The 24,360-nt window shown below is 47.7% G+C and overlaps 1 protein-coding gene across 6 annotated transcripts in view; it reads left to right on the top strand.

The window, feature by feature from the left end:
* GRAMD2A (GRAM domain containing 2A) overlaps window positions 1-24,360 on the top strand; it is a 156,656-nt gene that overhangs the window by 129,283 nt on the left and 3,013 nt on the right. For 5 of the 6 annotated variants that reach the window (XM_029065572.2, XM_039912027.1, XM_029065573.2 and 2 more), the window contains exons 10-12: window positions 17,417-17,573; window positions 19,543-19,642; window positions 21,248-21,352. In XM_029065572.2, coding sequence (XP_028921405.1) covers window positions 17,417-17,573; window positions 19,543-19,642; window positions 21,248-21,352 — 362 coding nt within the window. Of the gene's footprint in view, window positions 1-17,416; window positions 17,574-19,542; window positions 19,643-21,247; window positions 21,353-22,382; window positions 22,605-24,360 lie in introns of those variants that run through there. The other variant, XM_029065577.2, reaches the window with a different exon arrangement.

Raw genomic sequence — 24,360 nt, forward strand, 5'->3', positions numbered from 1 at the left:
CTAGATGGGGAGGCAGACATTAATATAAATAAATTACAGACATCTACATTAGTGCTATGCGGCTGGAGTGTGGGCTTGAATAAAGGGAGCAAATCAGAGTGACATAGAAGGGAGTGGGAGAAGAGGAAAGGAGGGTTTTTGTCAGGGAAGGCCTCTTGGAAGACCAATGATTGATTAATTGAATTCTGGGCTTGAGTTCCCAAGTGAAAGACCTCTTGGAAGACCAATGATTGATTAATTGAATGCTGGGCTTGAGTTCCCAAGTGATAGACCACAGTAAGGGTGCAGCTATGTTGAGCTGAGATCTTAGAGATCTTACCATGATTAAAACCCCTAAAAATTAATGTCAGAGGAAATTTAGTGGCATTACAGCTGAACCACAAATGAAAACCATTTTTTAAGGCAGGCACACAGTGGTGGAGTGCTCTGCAGTGGCTTTCAGCTGCTGCACAAAGCCATCAGACCCATTTTTGGCTGCTTTCCAATGGGTTTTGGAAGGAGGCCATAAATCCAGGTGACATTCCATCAGTGAATTCTATCTTTTTTGAATACTGTTTTCAGACCTAAGTAAAATAAAAAAATAAATGGTGGTATTTGTTAAGCGCTTACTATGTACAAAGCACTGTTCTAAGCGCTGGGGGATACAAGGTGATCAGGTTGTCCCAGGCGGGGCTCACAGTTTTAATCCCCATTTTACAGATGAGGTAACTGAGGCACAGAGAAGTTAAGTAACTTGCCCAAAGTCACACAGCTGGCAAGTGTCAGAGCCGGGATTAGAACCCACGACCTCTGACTCCACTGAGCCAAGCTGCTTCTCTAAGTACCTGGGAGAGTGTAGTACGAAAGAGTCGAACACTGTGTGCAGAGCACTGTTCTAAGTATTTGGGGGAGTACAGTGGAAAAGAGTTGGTAGACACCATCCTTACCCATAAGAAACTTAGAATCTAGAAGGGGAGGCAGATATTAAAATAAATTACAGATAAGGGAAATGTCAGAGTAGAAGAATACGTAAGAGCTGAGGGTGGAGTGAATATCAAGTGCTTAAGGGGTTCAGATCCAAATGCAGAGGCAATGAAGAAGGGAGGATGAATAGGAGAAAGGGCTTAGGGTTGACATGTCTAGGGGATCAATTTCTTGGAGGAGCTGTGATTTTTTTTACTAAGGCTTTGAAGGTGGGGAGAGCCTTTTAGATATGAAGAGGGTGGGAGTCCAGTCAAGAAGGAGAACGTGGGCAAGGGTTGGCAGTACGACAGATGTGATTAAGGTACAGTGAGTAGGTTTACATTAGAGGAGCAAGCTCTACAGATTAGGTTGTAGTATGAGATCAGCAAGGTAAGGTAGGAAGGGGGAGAGCAGATTGATTGCCTTAAAGCTAATCTTAAGGAGTTTCTGTTCATGGAAGTGGATGGGCAACCACTGAAGGTTTTTTGAGGAATGGGGAGTTAGGGGCTGAATGTTATGTTTTTAGAAAAATGATCTGGGCAGTAGAGTGAGGTACAGACTGGAGTGGGAAGAGTGCTTGGATTAATACGGTAGCAGTTTGGATGGAGAGGTTAACCAGACTGCAGAGAGATCCCAGTGCAGTGCTGAAGAGCACATGGAGGCCATCGTCCATCCTCTGGCCTGTTTCCATCCTGAACTGAGCCGAGCGGCACTTTTCCCCTCCTCCTCCTGGGCCTCATCAGTCACTGCTGCCAGATGATGGGATGAGGGAACCGACCGAGAGAAGGCTGAGTGAGGTAGCAGAGATGGAAGGAACTTTCTAGTGTGGAAAAGGGCAGCTGCTTCGAGGGGAGCCACTTTGTTTTGGGTCACAAGAGTCTCAGGCTTTAGAGGATGAATGAAATTTCTGAGGTAATCTGGAGCTGACCGGTTCTTGAATTTTTGGAGTCGGACCAAAATTGGCTAGATACATAATTCAAGTGGAAATGAAAACAGTTGGCCTGGGAATGTCTTATTTCACCCACCAGCCTGTTATGGGAAATTGATTGAAAACTTCTGATCCCAACTGTTTAAATTCCAACAAATGAACCCCCAAGAACTTGTACTTCAACAACTGGGTCCTTCTTCTGAGTGCAAAATGCCTAAGCCCTGCATGAGCCACAAGTTTGGGAACCAGCCTGGCCCAAGCCAACACAGAGAATCAACGTGGGGATAGGAGAGGGGTGAGAGAGGGAGAATGAATGAATATGCCATGCAGTCACTGTTGTTTCTGCATGCTATGAGTGCTGATGGGTGGCCCCAGTGGGAGAACGTAGACATTTTGGGGCACGTGACAAGGTATGTCATTACCCTCCTAGACCTGTCAACCAAAATCCCAGGGAGATCCGAAATAGGTAATGGGAAAATGGCCACCCTACCCCAAGCCAGGCTTCTTTTCTGTGACTGTGCTGAGGTCTGCAGGCCAACTGATGATGTGTATTGAACCTCTAATGAATGCAGAGCACTGTATTAACTCAGCAGCTGGGAGAATACATCAAAGGTAGAACATCCATTCCCTGGCTTCAAGGGGCTTACCATCAAATCAATTGATCTGACCCATGCAGGACTGTATTTGAACCATTGCATACATTCTGTAATTTTTATTAAGACTTGGTACTGCAGAAGACAGAGTAGGGTAGCAGTGTCCTAAAATTTCTTAGTAGCTCTAAGGCAATTCCCACCATGTTTAATTTCTACAACCCTCTTAGAATGGTAAATCAGTGATGGAGTATGATTCCCATTTTTCGCTTAACAAATACCGTTATTATTATTATTTATGGTATTTATCAAGTGCTTACTAGTTGTCAATCACTCTTCTGAGCACTGGTTTAGATACAGGTTAATCAGGCTGAATGCAGTCCCTACCTCACAAGGGGCTCACAGTCTAACTAGGAGGGAGAACAGGTATTAAATCTCCATGTTGCAGTTGAGGAAACAGATGCACAGAGAACTTAAGTGACTTCCTCAAGGTCACACAGCAGGCAAGTGGCAGTTGGGATTAGAACTGAGTCCTCTGGCTCACAGGCCTGTGCTTTATCCACTAGGCCAGCTGCTTATTATTCCCCATTTTGCAAATGGACATACTGAGTCCCAGAGAAATGAAGACATTTGCCTCAATTTTTTTTTTTTAATTTTCCTGTGGAATTGGCCAGGATTAAAAGCCAGGAAGTTGGGCTATTGCCCAGGGCTAGATTGTCTAGGAGACCATTTACAAGCCTAGGAAATGTATTTAGGTTGGTGAGGGTTTTGAATGGTAATATCATGGTTATGCATCAGCAGCTTTCAATGAAATTATTTCCCAGTGACAGGATCGGGATTAGGCAGAAAACCACAACATAATATGAGAGGTTTTTGATATCTAAATAGAGTTAGCTATGACTGAAACCATTGTGAATCAAATGACTGTTGGGCATTCTTTATGGCATATTCAGTGGGTGTGATTTCCAGCTTGCATATAGAAATATTCAAATGTTTAGGTGAAGCTTCCTTTAGTCACTTATTTGAACATTATAGGTAGGGTTCAATGTAAATTGTTTCTAGTAAAGAGCAACTGGCAACACTTCTTAATTTATACTCTGGGTCAGTTTTTTACACCCCATCAGTTTCAGCTTCATAACACTAGCCTCCTCTTTGAGACTAACTCTGGAGTTATAGACAGACAGGGGGGTAAAAACTGATGCATGGGAACAGAGGGAAAATGGGAAAGAATGGTGGTAAAATAATTATATTTGTCAAGTACTTACTATGTGCCAGGCACTGTTCTCAGCACTGGGGTCAATACAAGATGGTCGTGTTGGATACAGTCCCTGTCCCATAGTGGGGTCACAGTCTTAATCCCATTTTACAGCTGAGGGAGCTAGGCATAGAGAGGTTAGGTGACTTTCCCAAGGTCAAACAGACAAGTGCGGTGCTGGGATTAGAACCAAGATCCTTCTGACTCCCAGGGCTTTGCTCAATCCACTAGCCCACTCTGCTTTTACACCACTGGGTTAAATACCACAACTGGGGTAGGAGCAGGTAAACAGTTTAAAGGTGACTGGGGAGGAGCAGAGAGTACAAGGCCGTGTCAGTGAAGAGGGTTCATTCACTGAATCGTATTTATTGAGCGCTTACTGTGTGCAGAGCACTGTACCAAGCGCTTGGGAAGTACAATTCAGCACAGAGACAGTCCCTGCCCAGAACGGGCTCACAGTCTAGAAAATAATAATGGTATTTAAGTGGTTACTATGTGCGAAGCACTGTACTAAGCAGTGGGGTAGATACAAGTGAATCGGGTTGGGTGCAGTCCCTGTTCCACTGTGGGGCTCACAGTCTCAATCCCCATTTTCCAGGTGAGGTAACTGGGGCACAGAGAAGTAAAGTGACTTGCCCAAGTCTCACAGCAGACAAGTGGCAAACCTGAGATTATAAATCTGTTTCTTCTGACTCCCAGGCCTATGCTCTATCCACTAGGCCATGCTGAGTGAGGTCATAATCTTCATTTATTTTGGTAGAAATAGAGTATGAGGAAGCGCGTACTCCTTACAGGGGTGGAACACGAGGCTCGTGGATTTTTTTTTTATGGTATTTGTTAAGCGCTTGCTATGTGTCAAGCACTATTCTAAGCCCTGCGGAAGATACAAGTTCATCAGGTTGGACAGAGTCCATCTCATACAGGGCACACACTGTAAGTAGGCGGGACTTGTATTTTCCCAGGTGACAAGTACCCAGTGAGCTCTCCATAAATGCCTCTACTACTTTAGAGAACATTTTTCCTGGGAGAAAATTGGTTCTGACTTTTAACATTCCAGCTAAAGATGGAGTTTTAAGCCACCACTTATGTCATGAGTCTGAGGAACTGCCTGTAAAGTAAACTGCAAATGAAATTCCTTCATTTCTTCTCTACCCCCTCCCATCACCCCCGTGATCTGAGGGAGCAGGTTGAAGTGTCCTGGCCTGGGTCTCCCCTTTGCAGTCCGTGGCGAGTGGATGGCAGACTGGTGTTAATTGAGATGAAAAGCTTGGAAAAGCTGCATCTACTTCTGACTTCAGAGTAGAAATGCCAGATCCTGTCAACTTCTCCAAAAGCAAACAGCAAGCTTTCTGGCAGGTGGAAATGGGATATTTTTATGCCTAGAAATGCAGGCAGGTGGGAGGAAAAAGATGTTTGAATCACTTAAATGTTTCTTTCCCTCTTTGTTTTTCGATTCGAGCGACTCCTTTGCTTTAGTTTAAAAAAGAAAGAAAAAAACCATCCTAAACTTCTCCAAGTCCAGGACATGTTTTCAGGTGCTCCTTTCTGACTCCATTTAGGGTATTAAACATCACAAAAGAGAATAATAGTAATGACTGTGGTATTTTTTAAGCACTTATAACAAGCACTATATTAAGCGCTATGGTAGATACAAGATAATCAGATTCCAAATGGGGTTCACAGTGTAAGTAGGAGGGAGAACAGATATTGAATCCCTATTTTGCAGATGAGGGAACTGAGGCACAGAGAAGTGAAGTGACTTGCCCAAGGGCACCAACAGACAAGTGGCGGAGGCAGGATTAGATCCCGGCCCTTCCCATTCCCAGGCCCTGTTCTATATCCACTAGGCCACACTGCTTCTCATCTTTTCTTCTCTCTCTTCAAATATGCAGAATTCTTCCCAGACCTGAAAAAACATCGCTTGACCCCAGTGGACTCTTAAACTATCCCATCTCTCCTCATCCTTTCTTGTGTAAACTCCTCAAATGGATTGTTTACAGCCAGGACCTCCACTTCTTCCCTTCCATCTTGACTCTAATCTGTTCACCAAGATTTCCACTGGCCTCCTAATGGCAATTAATAATCCTTTTCTTTGCCTTAATTCTCCTTGAACTTTGTTACTTTTGACATCCTTCTTTCCTAAAAACTCTCCCACCTTGATCGCTTCAGCCTCAGGACTAACCTAGTTGTCCTACCTTTCTGTCCACTCCCCTCAGTTGACCTTTCAGCTACTTCTGGCAAATATAGTTTCCTCCTAACAATCAGTGGTATTTGCTGAGCACTTCCTGTGTGCCAAGCACTGTTCACTAGATGCATGAAAGAGAACAGTGGAATGGGTAGTCATGGATCCTGCCCACAAGGATCTCACAGTCTAGACGGTGAGACAGACATTAAAATAAATTACTTATAAGGGAATTGCCGAGTATAAGGATATGTGCTGAGGGTGGAGTGACCATCAAGTACTTAAGGGGTACCGACCCAAGCGTCTAGGCCATGTAGAAGAGAGGGCAAGTAGGACAAATGAGCGCTTACAGCCTTGACTTTTCAGATACAGAACTATCCTCATTTTTGTCATACGCTTTTGACTGTTCCTTTCAGTTTCCTTTCTGGGTTGTTCTTTCTTTAACTGAGGGTGTCCTGCAAGACTCCATTCTATTCCCACTATTCTTACTTTACATTCATTCTCGCAGGGAGCTCAGCTTCTGTGGCTCAAGTACCACCTCTGTGCAGATAACTCCCCAAATATAGTTGAGAAGTCGTGGAGTCTAGTGGAAAGAGGATGGGCTTGGGAGTCAGAGGACCTGGGTTTTAATCTGACTCTACTATGAGCCTGCCGTGTGATATGGGCAAGTCACTTAACTTCCCTGTGGCTCAGTTCCCTCATCTGCAAAAATGGGGATTCAATACCTGTTCTCCCTCCTACTTTGACTGTGAGCTCTATGTGGGAACTTCTTGTATCTGCCCCAGCATTTAGTGCAATGCTTGACACATAGTAAGTACTTGACATTATTATTATTCATTATTTTTGTCATCATCATCATCATCTCTGGCTTTGGACTCTCTCCACCTGCTTTGTAATTTCATATTTCCTTCTGCATTCAGGACAGTTCTACTGACACTTTAAACCAAACTCCTTACCTTCTCTCCTAAAGTCACTCCTTTTCCTTTCTTTCCCTTCACCGTTGACAAAAGTTTGCAACCTTGTTACTGCACTTGTCTCCCGGGTCTTTCTCACCCTCTTGTCATGTCTCTCTCTATCTTTCGTTATTTCCTGAATTCATCTCTTCCTCCCCACTCTTCCAGCCATTATTTTGATACAAGCCCTCATTGTTTTCCGTCATTGAACAAAGTCACCCGAACAAAATCACATATATTCATTCACTCAGTTGTATTTATCGAGCACTTCTTATGTACAGAGCACTGTACTAAGCACTTAGAAAGTACAGGGCAGCAACAAAGAGAGAAAATCGCTGTCCACAATTGGCTCACAATCTAGAAGGGGGGAGACAGACATCAAAACAAGTAACAGGCATTACTATAAATAGAATTATAGATATGTACATTTACAAACAAGTGCTGTAGGGCAGGGAGAGGGGTTAGAGCAAAGGGAGTGAGTGGGGATGATGGGGAAGGGGAGCTGAGAAAAGGGGGGGCTTAGTTGGGGAAGGACTCTTGGAGGAGGTGTGCTTTGAAAGGGGGAAGAGTGATTGGCGGATTTGAGGAGGGACGGCGTTCCAGGCCAGAGGTAGGACATGGGCCAGGGGTCAACGGTGGGACTGGCGAGAAAGAGGCACAGTGAGAAGGTTAGCACCAGAGGAGTGGAGCGTGTGGGCTGGGCTGGAGAAGGAGAGAAGGGAGGTGAGGTCAGAGGGGGAAAGGTGATGGAGAACTTTGAAGCCAGTAGTGAGGAATTTTTGTTTGATATGGAGGTTGATAGACAACTACTGGAGTTTTTTGAGGACGGGGGCAGTGACATGCCCAGAACGTTTCTGTAGAAAGATAATTTGGACAGCCGAATGAAGTATTGACTGAAGTGGGGAAAGACAGGAGGTTGGGAGGTCGGAAAGGAGTCTGTGCAGTAATCCAGTCGGGATAGGATGAGTGATTGTGCTAGCGTGGTAGCGGTTTGGATGGAGAGGAAAAGGCAGATCTTGGCATTATTGTGAAGATGAGACCGGCAGGCATTGGTGACGGATTGGATATGTGGGGTGAATGAAAGAGCGGAGTCACGACAATGCCAAGGCTGTGGGGTTGTGAGATGGGAAGGATGATATTTATCGATCGCTTCCTGTGTGCAGAGCATAACGGATTTAGTTGATACATTCTTTTCCCACAACAAGCTCTCTTTTTTAGGCTCTGCTACCAGCATCCCCTTTTTATGATGGACTGCATAACTCCCGTGGTCAGAATCTTTCAAAGTCTCTTCCCTGCCTCTCCCATAAAATAAAAATTTCTGGTCTTCTAATCTGATTGTCTTGTAACTACCCCAGCACTTAGTACAGTGTTAGAAACTGCTTAGTACATACTATTATTAGTATTAGCTACAAGGATATCCAACAGCTGGTGTTCTCTTACATGTCTTTGTCTACCCACCACACCCTAGTTTCTCCCAAGCAAATTTTCTAACTTTCCCACTTTCTCACTACTCCCAAATACAGCCTATTGCTCATGGTTTTTGTTCTGCCTAGAATACCTTCCTCCTTCACTTTCATTGAACCATCCCTCCGTTCAGTTTCATCAAAGCCCTTCTAAAAACCCACCTCCCCTGAAGCATTCCCTGATCAATCTTTTACCTTCTCAACCTCTTGAGTACTCGTGCTTATTTGTTATTGATTTATTTACCCACATATGCTTCCTAGACCTTTTCTCGGGTGTTTTTAACAGTTAATTTATCAGCTGTTATCAGCTTGTAACTACTTGTCTTTCCCCATAGAATATGAAATGGCTGAGGGCAGGGTTCGCAACCCAGCATTTTTTCAGGAGGCTTCCTAAGTGCCTTGGACAACTGCTTTGCATGCAGGTACCAGGTCACAGGCCCTCAGTAAATGATAATGGTACTGATTTCAAAGGCCACTTGTTCCCCTAGCCTAGGTGGCACTCTTCAAGACTGTGCTCTTCCCTTTTTCTGTTTTCAATCTCCTGATACTGAGAGAAGCAGCCTGGCATAGTGAATAGAGCATGGGCCTGGAAGTCAGAAGTTCATGGATTCTAATCGTGGCTCTGCGACTTGGCTGCCGTATGACCTTGGGCAAGTCAGTTCACTTCTCTGTGCCTCACCTCATTTAAAATGGGGATTGTGATTGTGAGCCCCAAGTGGGACAGGGACTATGTCCAACTTGACTTATATCCACCCCAGTCCTTAGTACAGTGCCTGGCACATAGCGCTTAACAAATACCACAATTATTATTATTATTATTATTATTATTATCTTGAGTGCTAATAAATTATGGTGGTATTTGTGAAGTGCTTACTACGAGTCAAGCGCTGTACTAAGTGCCAGGGTGGATACAATATAATCAGGCCAGACACACTCCCTGTCCCATGTTGGGCATATGGTCCAAGTGGGAAGGAGAACAAGTATTGAAATCCCATTTTACAAGTGAGAAAACAGGCACAGTGAAGTGACTTGCCCAAGGTCTCACAGCAGGTAGGTGGGAGACCTGAGATGAGAAGCCAGGTTCCCCTGATTCCCAGGCCCGTGTTCCCGTGTTCTGGTGGAAACCAGGCCACGTTGCTTTCTACGTTCATCTGACTCTCTCAACATAAGAATCCCCCCAGTAGCAAGCACCAGCCAATCAATGGTATTTATTGAGTGCTTACTATATGCAGAGCAATGTACTATGAGCTTGAGAGAATAATACAACAGAATTCGTGAACATGTTCCCTGACCATAGCAAGCTTACAGTCTAGAGGGAGAGACAGACAAGTAAACGAATAATATATAATATATAATTTCCAGGTGTGTTCATAAGTGCTGAGGGTGGGGTGAATATCAAATGCCCAAAGGTCACAGACCCAGGGGCAGACCTGTGTGTGTTCAGCTGGAGATTCCAGATGTGCAGAGGGGCAGCATCCAGAAATGGCAACGAAACTCGCAGCACTCAGGAAGGGCTGCCAGCTAAAGTAATCCTGACTCCCATGGAAAGGTAGAAGGAAGTTCTGATTAGGAGCAGAACAAAAGACAGATTCGATCCTAGGCCTCCGGAAATGTCATCACTTAGCAGCCTCTTGGTTCTGGTTCTGCTCTGAGTATTGGGCGATCACCATCAAAGTAACCATCAGTTTGGGTCACTATCTGATTGTCTCCAGGATCAGGGAAAGAAGGCTGGAGACCTCCCTGACTAGAATCCTTCCCAGAGCTGTTTGGTGAACTGGCCGGCCGTTGCTGGATACCCTGCTCTTCATCCTTGCAGACCAAGCAGCTTGGTCCACTAGATAGGACACAGGTCTGGCAGTCAGAAGGTCATGGGTTCTAGTCCCGGCTCTGCCACTTGACTGCTGTGTGACCTTGGGCAAGTCACTTCACTTCTCTGTGTCTGTTACCTCATCTGTAAAATGGGGATTAAGACTGTGAGCCCCGTGTGGGATGGGTACTGTGTCCCACCAGATTTGCTTATATTTCCCTACAGCACTTAGTACAGTGCCTGGCATATAGTAAGCACTTAAATAACATAATTATTAAAATTATTATCCTTGTTGCTATTTCCCCCTCAACCAGCATGAGAGGTAGTGTGGCCTATTGGAAAGAGCCCAGACCTGGAAGTCAGAAGGCCTGAGTTCTCATCCCAGCTCTGCCACAAGGTTGCTGGGTGACCTCAGGCATGTCACTTCACTTCTCTGTGCCTCAGTTACCGCATCCGTAAAATGGGGGTGAAGACTGAGTGCCCCAAGTGGGACATAGACTGTGTCTAACCTAATTAGCTTGTATCTACTCTGGTGCTTAACACAGTGCCTGGCACAGAGTAAGTGCTTAACAAATATTAAAAAAAACCACCACAGCAGTGGTAGCAGTGTGTCTTCGTGGAGGACCAGGGTTCTTATCCTGATTGTGTTTCCCACCTGCTGTGTAATTTTGGACAAGTCACTTTGCTATACCTTAGTTTTCTCATCTGTAAAATGGAGGTGAAATGCCTGCTCTCCCTCCTACTTAGACTGTGAGCCCCATATGGCTCTACGACTGTCAACCTAATTAACTTGTACCTACCCCAACTCCTAGTACAGTGCTTGGCACATAGAAAGTGCTTAATAAATACCCTAATGATCACCTCTCTCGTTTCTGGAGAACCAGCTGTAGTCTTCTCACTTCTGGCCTAGTAAAGAAATGCACATTTTCCAGTGCAGTGGTTGGCCGAGAGAAAGGTGGCCTGATCGAATGTAAATAACCTCCCTGATGGGTGTGAATGATCCAAAGGATGTGCAAAGTCTAGGCCAAGGGATGGTTGCAAGTTCAAAGGTCCTCTGACATCTAGCTAGTAATGTTGCATGTGATTAGATAGGTGAAATAACATTCCTGCTCACGCACCTAGAGATGCGCTTTATAAACCATCTGGAAGAATTGCCTAAAACTGGCATTGAAAGCCGAGAGGCCAGAGGTGAAGGTCAGTCAATTTGTGGTATTTGAGCACTTACCATGTATACAGCTCTGTACTAAACACCGGGAAAAGTACAATACAATAGAGTTGGTAGGCGCAATCCCTGCCCCAAGGAAATAACATAGCCTAGTGGAAAGGACCTGGGTTCTAATCCCAGTTCTGCCAATTGCTTGCTGGGTGTCTTTGGGCAAATCACTTCACTGCTCTGTGCCTCAATTCTCCTGTTCTCCCTCTTACTTAGACTGTGAGTCCCTTGCAAGACGGGAACTCTGTCAACCTCATTAACTTGGACCTACCCCACTGCTTAGAACAGTGGTTGACACATAATGAGAAGCAGCGTGGCTCAGTGGAAAGAGGCTGGGCTTCGGAGTCAGAGGTCATGAGTTCGACTCCCAGCTCTACCACTTGTCAGCTGTGTGACTGTGGGCAAGTCATTTCACTTCTCTGTGCCTACCTGATCTGTAAAATGGGGATTAACTGTGAGCCTCATGTGGGACAACCGGATTACCCTGTATCTCCCCCAGCGCTTAGAACAGTGCTCTGCACATAGTAAGTGCTTAACAAATACCAACATTATTACGTAGTAAGCACTTAACAAATTCCATTAAAAAAAGAAAAAGCTTACAGTCTTTAGTCAATCAACTGTATTTATTGAGCACTTAATGTGTGCAGAAAACTATACTAAGCACTTGGGAGAGTACAATACAACAGTAAACACACATTCCCTGTCCACAATGAGCTTACAGTCTAGAGGGGGAGGCAGACATTAACATAAATAAAATTAGAGATGTGCACATAAGTGCTATGGGGCTGGGAGAGCAAGTCAAGGCGATGCCAAAGGGAGTGGGAGAAGAGGAAAGGGTTTTGTCAGGGAAGGCCTCTCTGGGGAGATGTGCCTTCAGTAAAGCTTTGGGGTGCAAGGGGAGGGGAGGTTATAGGTCATGGGCCTGAGATGGCTGAAGGTTGGGGGATGCCTGAGTAGTAGTTATCTCTGCCCCAAGTATGGTCGTTTGGCTTTCACGTTGTTGTCAGTGTCTGAGTCCAATCAATGGTATTTATTGGAACACTTACAATATGCAGAGCACTGAATTAAGCCTTTGGGAGAGTATAATATAGCCCAGAAATCCCAGTGTTTGCAGTTAGCGTGAGCCCTGGGCCTAACTAGCCCTGAACCCTCCAAGTTCAGCTAATGCACCAGGTAAAAGGTGAACCCAAGTGGATCTGGCCCTGGCTTTGCCCCGGGGAGCTGCCTCGGTTGCAGTTTTCCTGCACTCCACTCTGCCGCCTGGTCAGACAAGTCTAGCTCATCCCCTGTCCCACAAGACCCCAGCCACGTTTGGAGCCGGGGATGCATCCAGCCCAGCCAGGGGAGCTTTGGGCTCTGCCCAAGGGCTGACTTACCCAGGCCCTGCCCTGTTGGGCTGGAGCAGAATGTAGCCGGGCGGCTCAGTCTGGACTCTGTAACGAAATGAAGCAGACAGAAAGGAAACCTGAGGAGGAAATGAAGTTGGAGCTGCAAGAGGCTTTTAAATGAGGTGTCCTCCACCTAGGGCCCCCATGGATAGAGCAGCCTGGCAGCTTCTCCAGTAGGTGGAAAAGCTCATCTGGGGAAGGTCATGTTCTCATCTTCCCAGAATGCCTAGTCTAGTGCACAAATGACTGTCCGTTACAGAGGCAGCATCTGGCTCTCTGCTCCTTTTCAGCAACACTGGGAAAAGACCCAGGGGGAACAGATCTTGCTTTGACATTTTCGTTTTCTTAGGATCCAGGGGTTGGTTTTGCTCAAGGAGGCCCCACCTGTTTTGCTTAAGCTAGAACAAACTTCCTCCCATCTTCAAAAACAAATTCATTGCCCCGAGAGCCTTGGCTAGTTGTCATCTTTCGAAGGGGAAGTGGGGAGAGGAACCTGAGGCTTCCCAGAGACTTTAGATTAACTCATTGCTTCGCATCCAGATATGCCCCCGAATTATCTCAGATCTTTCATTTCTGAAGTTAGTAGGGGGCTGCAGAGTGGTTGAGGTGGAGAGGGTCTAAGCCGACAGTTTCGTGATTTCCACAGGAAGGACTGAGCAGAGGGGGTGAACTGAAATAGCCTGACTCATTGGCCAGAACTGGCTGTGGTTCTGACACTCCACACAGCACACTGTGCTGTCAAAATATTTATGCAACAGATACCTTGGTCTGGCTGCACTGCGGGGGACAGGAAAAGAGGAAAGATCTGCGGCCTTCCTCCTCCTTGTGGCTGTCTCTGGGAATCGATTTATCGACTGCGTGCAGAGGACTGTCCTAAATTGGGGATGGGAACTGGGGATTGGGACTGGGTGGAGCATCCCAACGGAGAAATGAATCCTGGAGGAATGGCCCACTCTTTTCCTAGCTCCCATGTTGCCTCTCCAAACAGCTTGCTTTGTGCTCAGAGCTTGACTCCAAAGGCTTAAAATCGGGAGCAGACACACCAAGCCACTTCCAATCTGAAATCTTCCCACAGAGGCCTGTAGCGTTGCAGTGTGTCCACAGCGGGCTCTGCTGGGAAATCCTTTGGGATTGGGTAAAGTCCTTGGCAGAGATCATTCGCTGAAAGGCAACTGCTACCTCGTGGTTTCTCTTTAAGCTTTCCTTTCCACTTGAGTCACTTGTTGGAAGACAATTTCAGGCACCCAAAAAAATGCCAAATGTTCTTTGTGGAAGTAATAGTGGGAGTGGTATTAAGCACTTACTGGGTGCAGTGCACTGTACTGAACGCCTGGGAAGTACAAAACAAACTGACAGAATCTCTGCACGGTACTAAACGCCTGGGAAGTACAAAACGAACTGACAGGACCTCTCAGGGGAGAAAAGAGCAGTTCTCCCCTGAAGCTCTTGAGAAGATTTTCTTCAGAATGTCGAACAGGATGGTTAGGAAACCCTAGCTCTTTGATACTCATCTGAGCCCCACAGCACTTAGGCAAATATTCTTCTACTCTTCTCTTTCCCCTCTCCCTCATCCATTTTAATGTCTCTCTCCGCCTGTAGGCAGTAAACTCCTTGTGGTCAGGGTTTGCATCTATCAATTCTGTTGGTTTGTTCTTTCCCAAATGCGTATTGCAGTGCTCTGCATACAGTAAGCTCTCAATAAATACTGTTTGGTTGATTTTTTTATGGTGTTTAAGTCCTTACTATATGTCAAACACTGTTCCGATGAGCACTGGGGTAGAGGTTAATTGGATTGGACACACGGTTCCTATCCCGCATGGGGCTGATTGATTGGAATGGGTGGCCAGAGAACCTCCTTTCCTAGAGAGCAGTTGCCTTTGACTCTGTGGACCACACCCTTCTTCTGGAGACGTGATCTAACTTTGGCTTCATGATACTATAGTTTCCTGGTACTCCTATCTCTGGCCACTCCTCAGTCTCTTTCATAGGCTCCTCCCTCCGCCTCCTACCTTCAGGCTGTCGGAGTCCCTCAAGGTTCAGTTCTGGTTCCCCTTCTGTTCTCCATCTGTACCCCGCTTCGTTGGAGAACTCATCCACTCCTACGGCTTCAGCTTCCATCTCTACGCGTATGATTCCCAAATCTGCATCTCCAGCCCTGATCTCTTTCCTTCTCTGCAGTCGTTCATTTCCCTCTACCTTCAGGACATCTGTATTTGGATGTCTCACCGATACCTTAAACTTAACATCCAAAACAGAATTCCTAGACTTCCCACTCACTCACTTCCCACCTGGTCCTTCCCATGACTTTACCATCACTGTAGACAGCACCGCCATCCTGTAACCTTGGCATTATCCTCGACTCATCACTCTCATTCGAACCACATATTCTATCTGTTACTACATCTTGCCAGTTTTACTATTATGACATCTCTTGAGTCTGCCCTTTCCTCGCCATCTAGACTGCTAGCGCGTTGATCCAAGCACTTATCCCTCCTCGATTCCTGCATCAGCTCTCTTCCTATCCTCCCTGCCTCCTGTTTCTCCCCTTTCAAGTCCATACTTCACTTTGCTGACTGGATCACTTTTCTGAAAAACCATTCAGTCCATATCTTCCCACTCCTCAAGAACCTCCAATTGTTGCCCACCCACCTCCCCATTAAACAGAAACTCCATGCCATCGGCTGCAAAGCAGTCAGTCTGCTTTCCCTCTCCTACCATACCTCACTGCCTTCATATTACACCCCAGCCCGCATACTTTGCTCCTCTGAAGCGAACCCACTCACTGTACCTCGATCTTGTCTGTTTTATTGCAGATCCCTTGCCCATGTCCTCCCTCTGGCTTGAAACTTTCTCCCGCTTCGTCCACGACAGAACATCACTCTCCCCACCTTCAAAGCCATATTAAAATCATTTCTCCTTCATGAGGCCTTCCCTGACTAAGCCCTCACTTTTCCATCACCTATGCATTTGGATCTGTCCCCCTTAAGCACTTGGTATTCACCCCACCCCCAGAGTACTTATGTACATATTACCACTGTGTAATATATCTTAATATCTGTTTCCCTGTCTAGACTCTAAGTTCTTTGTGGGCAGCATACATATCTATCAACTCTGTTGTTAGAGCAACAGTTAGAGTTGTTGTTAGAACAACAACTTTGTTGTTCTCTTCCAAATGAATACAGTGCCTGGTTCACAGTAAGCATTTATTATGTACTTTTGATTGACAGACATTGAGAAGCGGCATGGCCTAATGGGAAAGAGGACACTATTGGGAGTTGGCGAGCCTGAGTTCTAATCCTGGCTCCTCCGTTTGCCTGCTGTGACCTTGCGCAATCAATTTCTCTATGCCTGTTCCCTCATGTGTAAAATGGGGATTAAGTGCCTGTTCTTCCTCCCCTTTAGATTGTAAACCCCATGTGGGACAGGGACTGTGTCTAACTTGATAATCTTGTATCCACCCCAGTGCTTAGTATGCTGCTCAGCATATAGTAAGTGCTTAATAAATACCACACTTATTATTCTTTGATCAGGGGTATTTTGAGTGCACTCCTGTCCAGAGGTGGGAGGAAAACCTAGATGATCTTGGAGACATCAATTATATTTTTTGAGCACTTAATGTGTGCAGGGCACTTTAGTGACACATTCCCTGCCCACAACGAGCTTACAGTCTAGAGGGGGAGACAGACATTAATATAAATTAACGTGAAGATATGTACAACAGTGGCATGGGACTGTGGGAGCAAGAGAATAAAGGGAGTCAACACAGAAGGGAATGGGAAAAGAGGAAATGAGGGCTTAGGGAAGGCCTCTTGGAGGAGGTGTGTCTTCACTGAGGTTTTGAAGGTGGGCAGAGTAATTGTCTGTTGGTTATGAAGAGGAAGGGCGTTTCAGGACAGAGGCAGAACCTGGTCCAGAGGTCAGTGGTGAGATAGAGGTGATGGAGGTATAGTGAGCAGGTTGGCATTAGAGGAGCAGAGAGTGTGGGCTCGCTTGTAGTAGGAGAGTTGTGAGTTAAGAAAAGGGCCAAATGATTGAGTGCATTGGTATCATGTGCCAGGGGGCAGTGGGGGCAATCTTCCTCAGTGCTTTTTGAGCTGGCTTCACTCAACCCAGTCCCTGATAAGGCCAGAGAGTTTCCAAACGGGGCTGCAGAGACCTCATATGATGGCTTTCTGCCCTCGATCTTTGAAGCCCATGCCCCAGCTCCCACCTAAATCTGGGCCTCCTTTTCACCGCCTCACCCAGATTGGGAAGCTGTATCTTTGTCTGGGAGTGCCTTCCCACCCTTGTAAAGAGTAAAACCCAGGCAAGTTTCAGAAGAGGTCTCTGCTTTGATGTCTCAAATGAGACCATGTACTACCCAAGGAGAGGTGGACCTTCTTCCCTGAGAAAATACTCCATGGCTGCCGGGGACAGAGACTCTGCAGGACAGTTTGCCAACACAGTAGGGGGACTCTCAACTTCCCCTAGAAGTGTGTCAGAATAAATCAATGAAGTTTACCCCTCCTTACAAGTTGTTCTACAGAACCCGGGAAGAATGTGGGCATTGCACTGGCCTAACGTCGTCGGAGAGCTCAGCAGAGGGAGAATTTAGGCCAATTCCCTCTCCGGAAAAGCCCAAGACCTGAAATCCACCTCCAGCTTGGAGATACCTCTGTGGGTGATTAACAGAGCTCTCTCTCTCCCTTTCTGTAGGAGGCCTTGGTTCCAGAAGTGAAGTGGAGGAAGGTGTCCCCAACATCCCTGTCACTGTCCCTGCCGGAGGGGGACTTCCCGTGCATCCACCGGACCTCCGCCAGCAGCCTCAGCACTAAGGAGAGCTCTTTCCGTTCACAGGAGCCTCTGGGGTCAGGTGAAGCAGGACAGGGGGCTAGGACTGTATGGGCAGCGGCTGGCTCTGGATGAGGCCTGCGCCGTCAGGTTGACGGTGGAAGTTCTCTAGGGAGGTGCCCTCACCATCCCTTGCGATGTTGACCCCTGGCTGAGGTTCAGGAGCTACGGAGATTGGAGGAACGATGTCGACCACCCACAATGACCTTACTACGGGAAGCAACAGAGGAAAGCAAAGACCTAGCCTCTCTCTTCACGGAGCTTGGGATTCATTTCTTCCCTTCTATTTAGTAGGCGACCATTGGTTGCTGGGTGTGGGAATTTTTAAAGGAGGATGCAGAAGACAGTTCTCCCCTCAAATAGCTTTAATGAGGAAAGCATAAATACAGGAAGTACAAATCTACACAAATTTTTCAGTAGTGTTTATTCAGTGCATGCTGGGGGCAAAGCATTTTACTAAGTACAAGGATGAGAACTAGGACCCAGTCCTTTGGTGTCCAAGCAGAGCTCATAAAGTGGGGAATAATAATAATAATAATAATGATTTTGGTATTTAAACATTACTCTAGACCAGGCACTCTACTAAGCCCACATGGTGCTCACAGAGTAAGAAGGAGGGAGAGCAGGTATTGAATCCCCATTTTTCAGATGAGGGGACTGAAGTATAGAGATGTTAAGTGATTTGCCAAAAGTCACACAGCAGACTAGTGACAAACCCAGGTCATCTGTCACCCAGGCTTGGGCGTTCTCCCCTAGGCCATACTGCTTTAATAAAAACAGAAGAACATTATAGAAATACAAGGAGAATGAGAAATATATGTGCAGAACCCTGTAGCTAAAGGAGCAGGTTCCTGCTCCTCACCCAGGGGGTAGGGGTCTTCATAATTTATGTGTAAGTGCTTAGGGGCCTTTTCAGTGTGGAGAGCTCAGAGGGGGAACTAATCCAGGAGGATTCGTTCTTCATGGAGAAGTGATTGGGGCCGAGGGTTTCCTGGGGTGATTGGATTGGGCAGGGCCAGTATCTGGCCGAGGTGAGGGCCCATTGGCAAAATAGGGCTGGGATCTTTCAATTCTCGGAAGGCTCCGGTACCGCTTTATATTGTAAACCAAGTTTTGGGATGACCATGCACTGGCATCTCAGCCAGTGAGAACATTCATTCATTCAATCGGATTTGATTGCTTACTGCGTGCAAAGCACTGGGAGAGTGCAATATAATAATTGACACATTCCCTGTTCTCTAGTACCAGTGTGGGCCAAGAGATTTCCCAGGCCTCCTCCAGGCTTCCAGGCCCTGCTCTGTTAAGGGGCTTGGGGCAATGAGGGTCGGATCTTCTTGTGGGCAAGGAATGTGTTTTATCGTTGTGTTGTACTCTCCCAAGCATTTAGTACAGTGCTTTGCACGCAGTAATTGCTCACTAAATAGGATTAAATTGAATTCTTCAGGGCCTGCTCTGCCCAGGAGCCTGGGGCAGTGGAGTTGAAATCCTCTCCAGGCCCTGCTGTGCCGGGGGGCTCGTTTTGTCCAGGGGCTCAGTGTGGTGGGGGAGTAGGAGGCATCTCCAAATTCCATTTTCCTACAGGCTCTCCTGGAGCCACTTCTCCAATGGCTGCTGCATTGAGAGCTCTTCTGGCCTGAGAGAAATCCCCCATCCCTCCCCTCTGAACCCTGTGTCCTCTACGCCCTTCTCCCCTTGACCTTCCTCTCCTGACTCATAAGAGGAAAGGTCCCTGCCTGCACTCACTGCCCTTTTAAACTTAGGAACAAAGGAAGGAGGGGTGGACACAGGTGTCTCTGCCTGGAAGTTATCTGACTGCTCCTGCTGCAGAGATGATCCAAAGGATAGGACCGGTGGGAAGTAGAAGGCAGTGGAAGTTGAAGGGGACTGATGAGCATAATCCCATGACCCGAGGATATGGGGCCCCTCCAAAGGACAGGTTGTGTGATTCTCTGAGGTGCCAGGGTTTTGAGTCTGTCACTATTCCATTTCAGAGAGTACTATAAACACGGAAGAGGAACTGGAGGTGGAAACAGGCTGCATCGCTGAACTGAGGCCCCTGGATTACTATCTCCTCAAACTCTTCTTTGTGCTGTAAGTGGGCAGAGGGGTGTTCAGACTGTTCCCAGGGCATCGAGAGACTCTGGGGAAAGTTTTCCAAGGCCAAGTTCAGAGTTCTGCTGAACTATCAAGTTCAGCCAACAGAGCCCAAGATCCTGATTCCAGTCCCCCTCTCCTGGGAGAGACAGGCTAAGGCAGGAGGTGCCATTCATTCATGAGTACAGCCTCAGTACCCCTCCCCTAAGGGAGGGAGGGTGGGAGATGGGGAGGCAGGAGAGAGGGAGGGAAGAGCCTAAACTGAATATAATAATTGTCATATTTAAGCACTTGCTCCGTGCCAGGCACTGTTCTAAGCGCTGGGGTAGATATAAGGTAATCAGGTTGGATATAGTCCTTGTCCCTCATGGGGCTCATGATCTTAATCTCCATTCTACCGATGAGGTAACTGAGGCACAGTGAAGTGACTTGCCCAAAGTCACACAGCAGACACATGGCAGAGCCGGGACTAGTACCTTCTGACTCCCAGCCCTGTGCTTTATCCACTAGGCCATTCTGCTTCTCAGTGCGGCAGAAACTTTCTGTCTGTCTCTTCTGGCCCCCTCAACCCCCAGCCACAGCCCTTGGAGTCAGCAACACTCTCTGCCACTTCCCGCTGACTAAAAACCTGGGGCCGAGATTGGATGTTGCTTCTATTTCTCACCCTGCCCATAGCACAGAATCTTTGCTTCACCATGGCCAGTTAGTCAATCATATATATTGATGATGATGATGGCATTTATTAAGCGCTTACTATGTGCAAAGCACTGTTCTAAGCATTGGGTAGGATACAAGGTAATCAGGTTGCCTCACGTAGGGCTCACAGTTTTAATCCCCATTTTACAGATGAGGTAACTGAAGCACAGAGAAGTTAAGTGACTCTTGCCCAAAGTCACACAGCTGACAACCGGCAGAGCCGGGATTAGAACCCATGACCTCCAACTCCAAAGCCCGAGCTCTTTCCACTGAGCCACGCTGCTTCTCTGCTTCTTATTGAGAGCTTACTCTGTGCAGAGCTCCATACTAAACCCCTGAGAGAGTACAACACAACAATAGAGAGACCCGTTCCTTGCCCAGTGAGCTTACTGTCTAGAGGAAAGTGGAATTTACTTCTCCACTGTTTCCTGGTGATGTTTCCGGCTGGTTGGGTGTGAGTGTCCTTAGGACAGCCCCTCCTTGAGGTACAAACAGTTTCAGAAGGTGTGTCTGCTGTGAATACTCTCTAGGGTGAGTCAAGGAAGGGGGCCAGGCTAGACTCTGCTTCTGCATTTCTTGGCCAGCTCTTGTGCTGACTGATCAGCCAGAGAGCTCCTGGGCTAACAGCAGGTCCCTTACTACAGAAAGACCTCAGCCCAGCCAAGGGGTCCCCTCAGAAGTCACCTCAGGGATACATGAAGATTCTCTCAGGAGTCAGCTATGTTTTTCAAGCAGCATGAAGCCAGAGGAAACAAGCTAATTTCCACACTTGTAGAATTCAATCAAAATAACTGCATTCCTCCAGAGGGTCCTGCTGCTCTCTGACCAGGGACACAGCAGGAAGTGAGTGTCTTAAGCCCCAGGTTTCTCTGTGAAAAACATTTCTCTTTCCCTCTTGATTCCCAGAATCTGCCTTCTGGTCGTGTCCTCATCCTACCTGGCATTCCGAATATTCCGCCTGGAGCAGCAGCTCTGCTCCCTGAATAGGGATTACCTCTCTCACGAGCACAGGTAAGAGTGTCTCTGTGTCTCTGTCTCTCTTCTGCCCCCAGCCACTTCGGTCCACTTTGGTGGGTGGCTGCATTGAGTTCAAAGATGGAAGAGAACTTTGGACAAGACCGAATAGCCTCCATTGTCCTTCTTCAGTTCCCGAGTGCACACGCCACCTATCTTCCTCACATGGACTTCTAGGGCACCAGCTGTCAGCTACTGGTCCTGGCCAGGGGGCTCAGTTTACTCAGTAGCCTCGGGCAGTCTTTAAGTCACTTATTTATTGGGTGCAGAGCACTGTACTAAACACTTGGGAGAGTACAGTGTAACAAACACATTCCCTGTCCTCAACGAGCTTGAAGTCTAGAGGGGGAGACAGCCATTAATATAAATGAATAAATTACAGGTATGTACATAAGTGCTGTGGGGCTGGGAGGGGGATAAATATAGGGAGCAGGTCAGGGTGATGCAGAAAGGAGTAGGAGAAGAGGAAAGGAGGGCTTAGGGAAGGCCTCTTGGAGGAGATGCACCTTCAATTAGGCATTGAAGTAAGGGAGAGTTAATTGTCTGGGTATAAGGGAGGATGTTCCAGGCCAGAGACAGGACATGGACAAGAGGTCGGTAGCGAGGTGGATGAGACCAAGGTACAGTGAGAAGGTTAGCATTAGAGGAGTGAAGTGTGCGAGCTAGGTTGTAGTAGGAGAGTAGCGAGGTGAGGTAGAAGGGGGCAAGTTGATTGAGGGCTTTAAAGCCGACACTGAGGTGTTTGATGTGGAAGTAGATGGGCAACCACTGGAGGAGTGGGGAGTAGGAAGTCAACACAGTCGCCTGGCATTCTGAGGCCTGGGAGATGGAATTGGGGGAAAAAAGCCTCCACCCCCATCATGGTATGGCCCTCTGAATCCTGTGCCCAAGGGGCTGTTCCCAGTCCTGAAGAGTCTGTGAAGGGCAACAAAAAGGCAAGCCTCCTTACCCATCCCTGCCTCTTCGTTCTCCGGCCTGCATGAGGAGTAGGGCGCGTCTTAGTTTCTGCTGCTTTCCCTGTTGACAGGTGACTGGTCGGGCCCCCAAGCTGAGGCTCATGGTGATTTTTTTCCAAGAAGAGAGCACTGGGTGTGAAGCTGCCCGGCACTGTTTCCTGTTGGTTCACATTGCTGCAATGTTGAGAAAGTCTTAATGAAAAGATTTCCCAACTTCTTCCCCTCCTCCATCCACTTCTGACCCGAAGCACCTGTTTACAAGGGGACCAATCAGTCCCTTTGCCCTATCGGATCCAAACCCACTGGACCAGCAGCCTGGTGGGTGGTCCTGGAGGCCGGGGTGCAAGTTTCAGCCACTTATGGCTGCACCAAAAAACCCCAAGTGATTCCTCAGAAATTTTCCCTCAGCGGAGAGGCCTAGGTCGGGGATCTTTGAGAGACTGAGCCGGGAAAGCTGCGGGATTTGGGCTCACTTTTTGGGATTTCAGTGTTTTGCTGCGTCAGGAGAAGATCAAGAATGGGACTGTGCCGGCACTGAGCAGTGGAGACTTGCCCGGCTTCCAGTTTCCCTCCACCTGTCCCCACTCAAAGGACTAAACATAAAGACCGTACCTTCCCCTGGCACTGTGGTTCCCTACTTTAAGGGACTCGCAGATCCAGAGAACTCAAGATGGTGCCAAAGGGGCTTCCTGTGGAGTGGGGCAGTGCCCCGTACTAAGCAGACGGGAAGTTCCTCCCAGATGATTCTGCTGGCTGAGTCAGCGTCCAGCAGGAGAGGCCCAAGGGCCCCAGGTAGACCCACAGTTGCCAACGCGACCAAATCAGAGCTCAGGACCTTTGGCTTGAAAGGCCTTGGAGGAGACAGCACTTTATTTCGGGACACGATTGGAAGCCGATACTCTGGAGCCACTGGCCCGGCCCCGTGTATCATTTAGTGGGCAGCAGGCGGGAGGTTCCGAAGGCCATGGCAGTCAATTGGCAGGGTGGAAGCGTGAGCAGGGGGAGGAAAGGGTGGTAAAGAAGCAACTCCTTGCTTTTGCCGGGAGGCCCAGGCGGGAAGTTTCCTTGGGCAGGGGTCCCTGGAGGCTGAGACCTGCCGGTTGGGCCTTTTGGCCTAGGTGAAAACTGGAGAAACAGAATAGATGGGGTGGGAGCCAGATGGCCCACCCTGGAACAAGCACTAGGAGTGCTGGGAGACCCTTTAGGGGTGATGCTGCAGACCATTTGGGGTGTCAAATTGATGAGAGGTTAGGGATTTTAGGGGCAGTGGAAGCTAGGTGGGAGAGAGGGATGAGGGAATCAACATTTCAGAGTGAGTGTCTGAGGCCATTTTTGCTGTGACAGGTCTCGGCGGGGGCAGGGGGAGCACTGGGGGTCTCTACACCTGGCCATGCCTCAAAAAGAATCTTTTGGCTGAATGATCCAGTTTGGCCATCACTCCGTGCTGCATAGGCCCAGCCAGAGGTGGACTGCAGAAGCTGGGTAGACTGGATCAAGGAGGCCATGGAGGGTGGTCAGCGCTCAACGGCCTCTGGGGCCTGGACCACACAACCCCAGAGGCAGGGCTTTTGTTGAAGGGCTTGGGTAGTAGTTGTGCCTGTGTAGGTCTACCGTGTGTGCCCTTTGCCCCCGGGACAACCTGCCATCCCCATGGAGGAAAAGAATCTCTGCTTTCCCCGCTGGGACTTAGGTCACAGAGAGGAGAAAGGGCTGGACTCTTCCCAGACCAGCTCAGACTCCAGCACATCAAGATCCCTGTCTCTCTGGAGAGGAGCTCCCTTTCTCTCTTATGGGGGGATTGGGAGGAGTGCCCTGTCTCTCTTTGGGGGGCAGGGCGCTCTCTCTCCAGTGGTAGCCGTGACCAACCGGGGGTTTCCCTGGTGATTGTAACCTTAGGACTTGGAGTGAAAAAGCCCAGAAGGCCCTGACACATCCTAGAAATCAGTTAATCAGTGTATGGTCTTTCACGCTTACTGTGTGCAGAGCACTTGGGAGAGTACAAAACTACAGAGTTGGTAGATCTGTCCCATGCACATAAATAGCTTACAG

The sequence above is a fragment of the Ornithorhynchus anatinus genome, chromosome 5 (assembly GCF_004115215.2).
Source record: "Ornithorhynchus anatinus isolate Pmale09 chromosome 5, mOrnAna1.pri.v4, whole genome shotgun sequence".
Classification (NCBI taxonomy): domain Eukaryota; kingdom Metazoa; phylum Chordata; class Mammalia; order Monotremata; family Ornithorhynchidae; genus Ornithorhynchus; species Ornithorhynchus anatinus.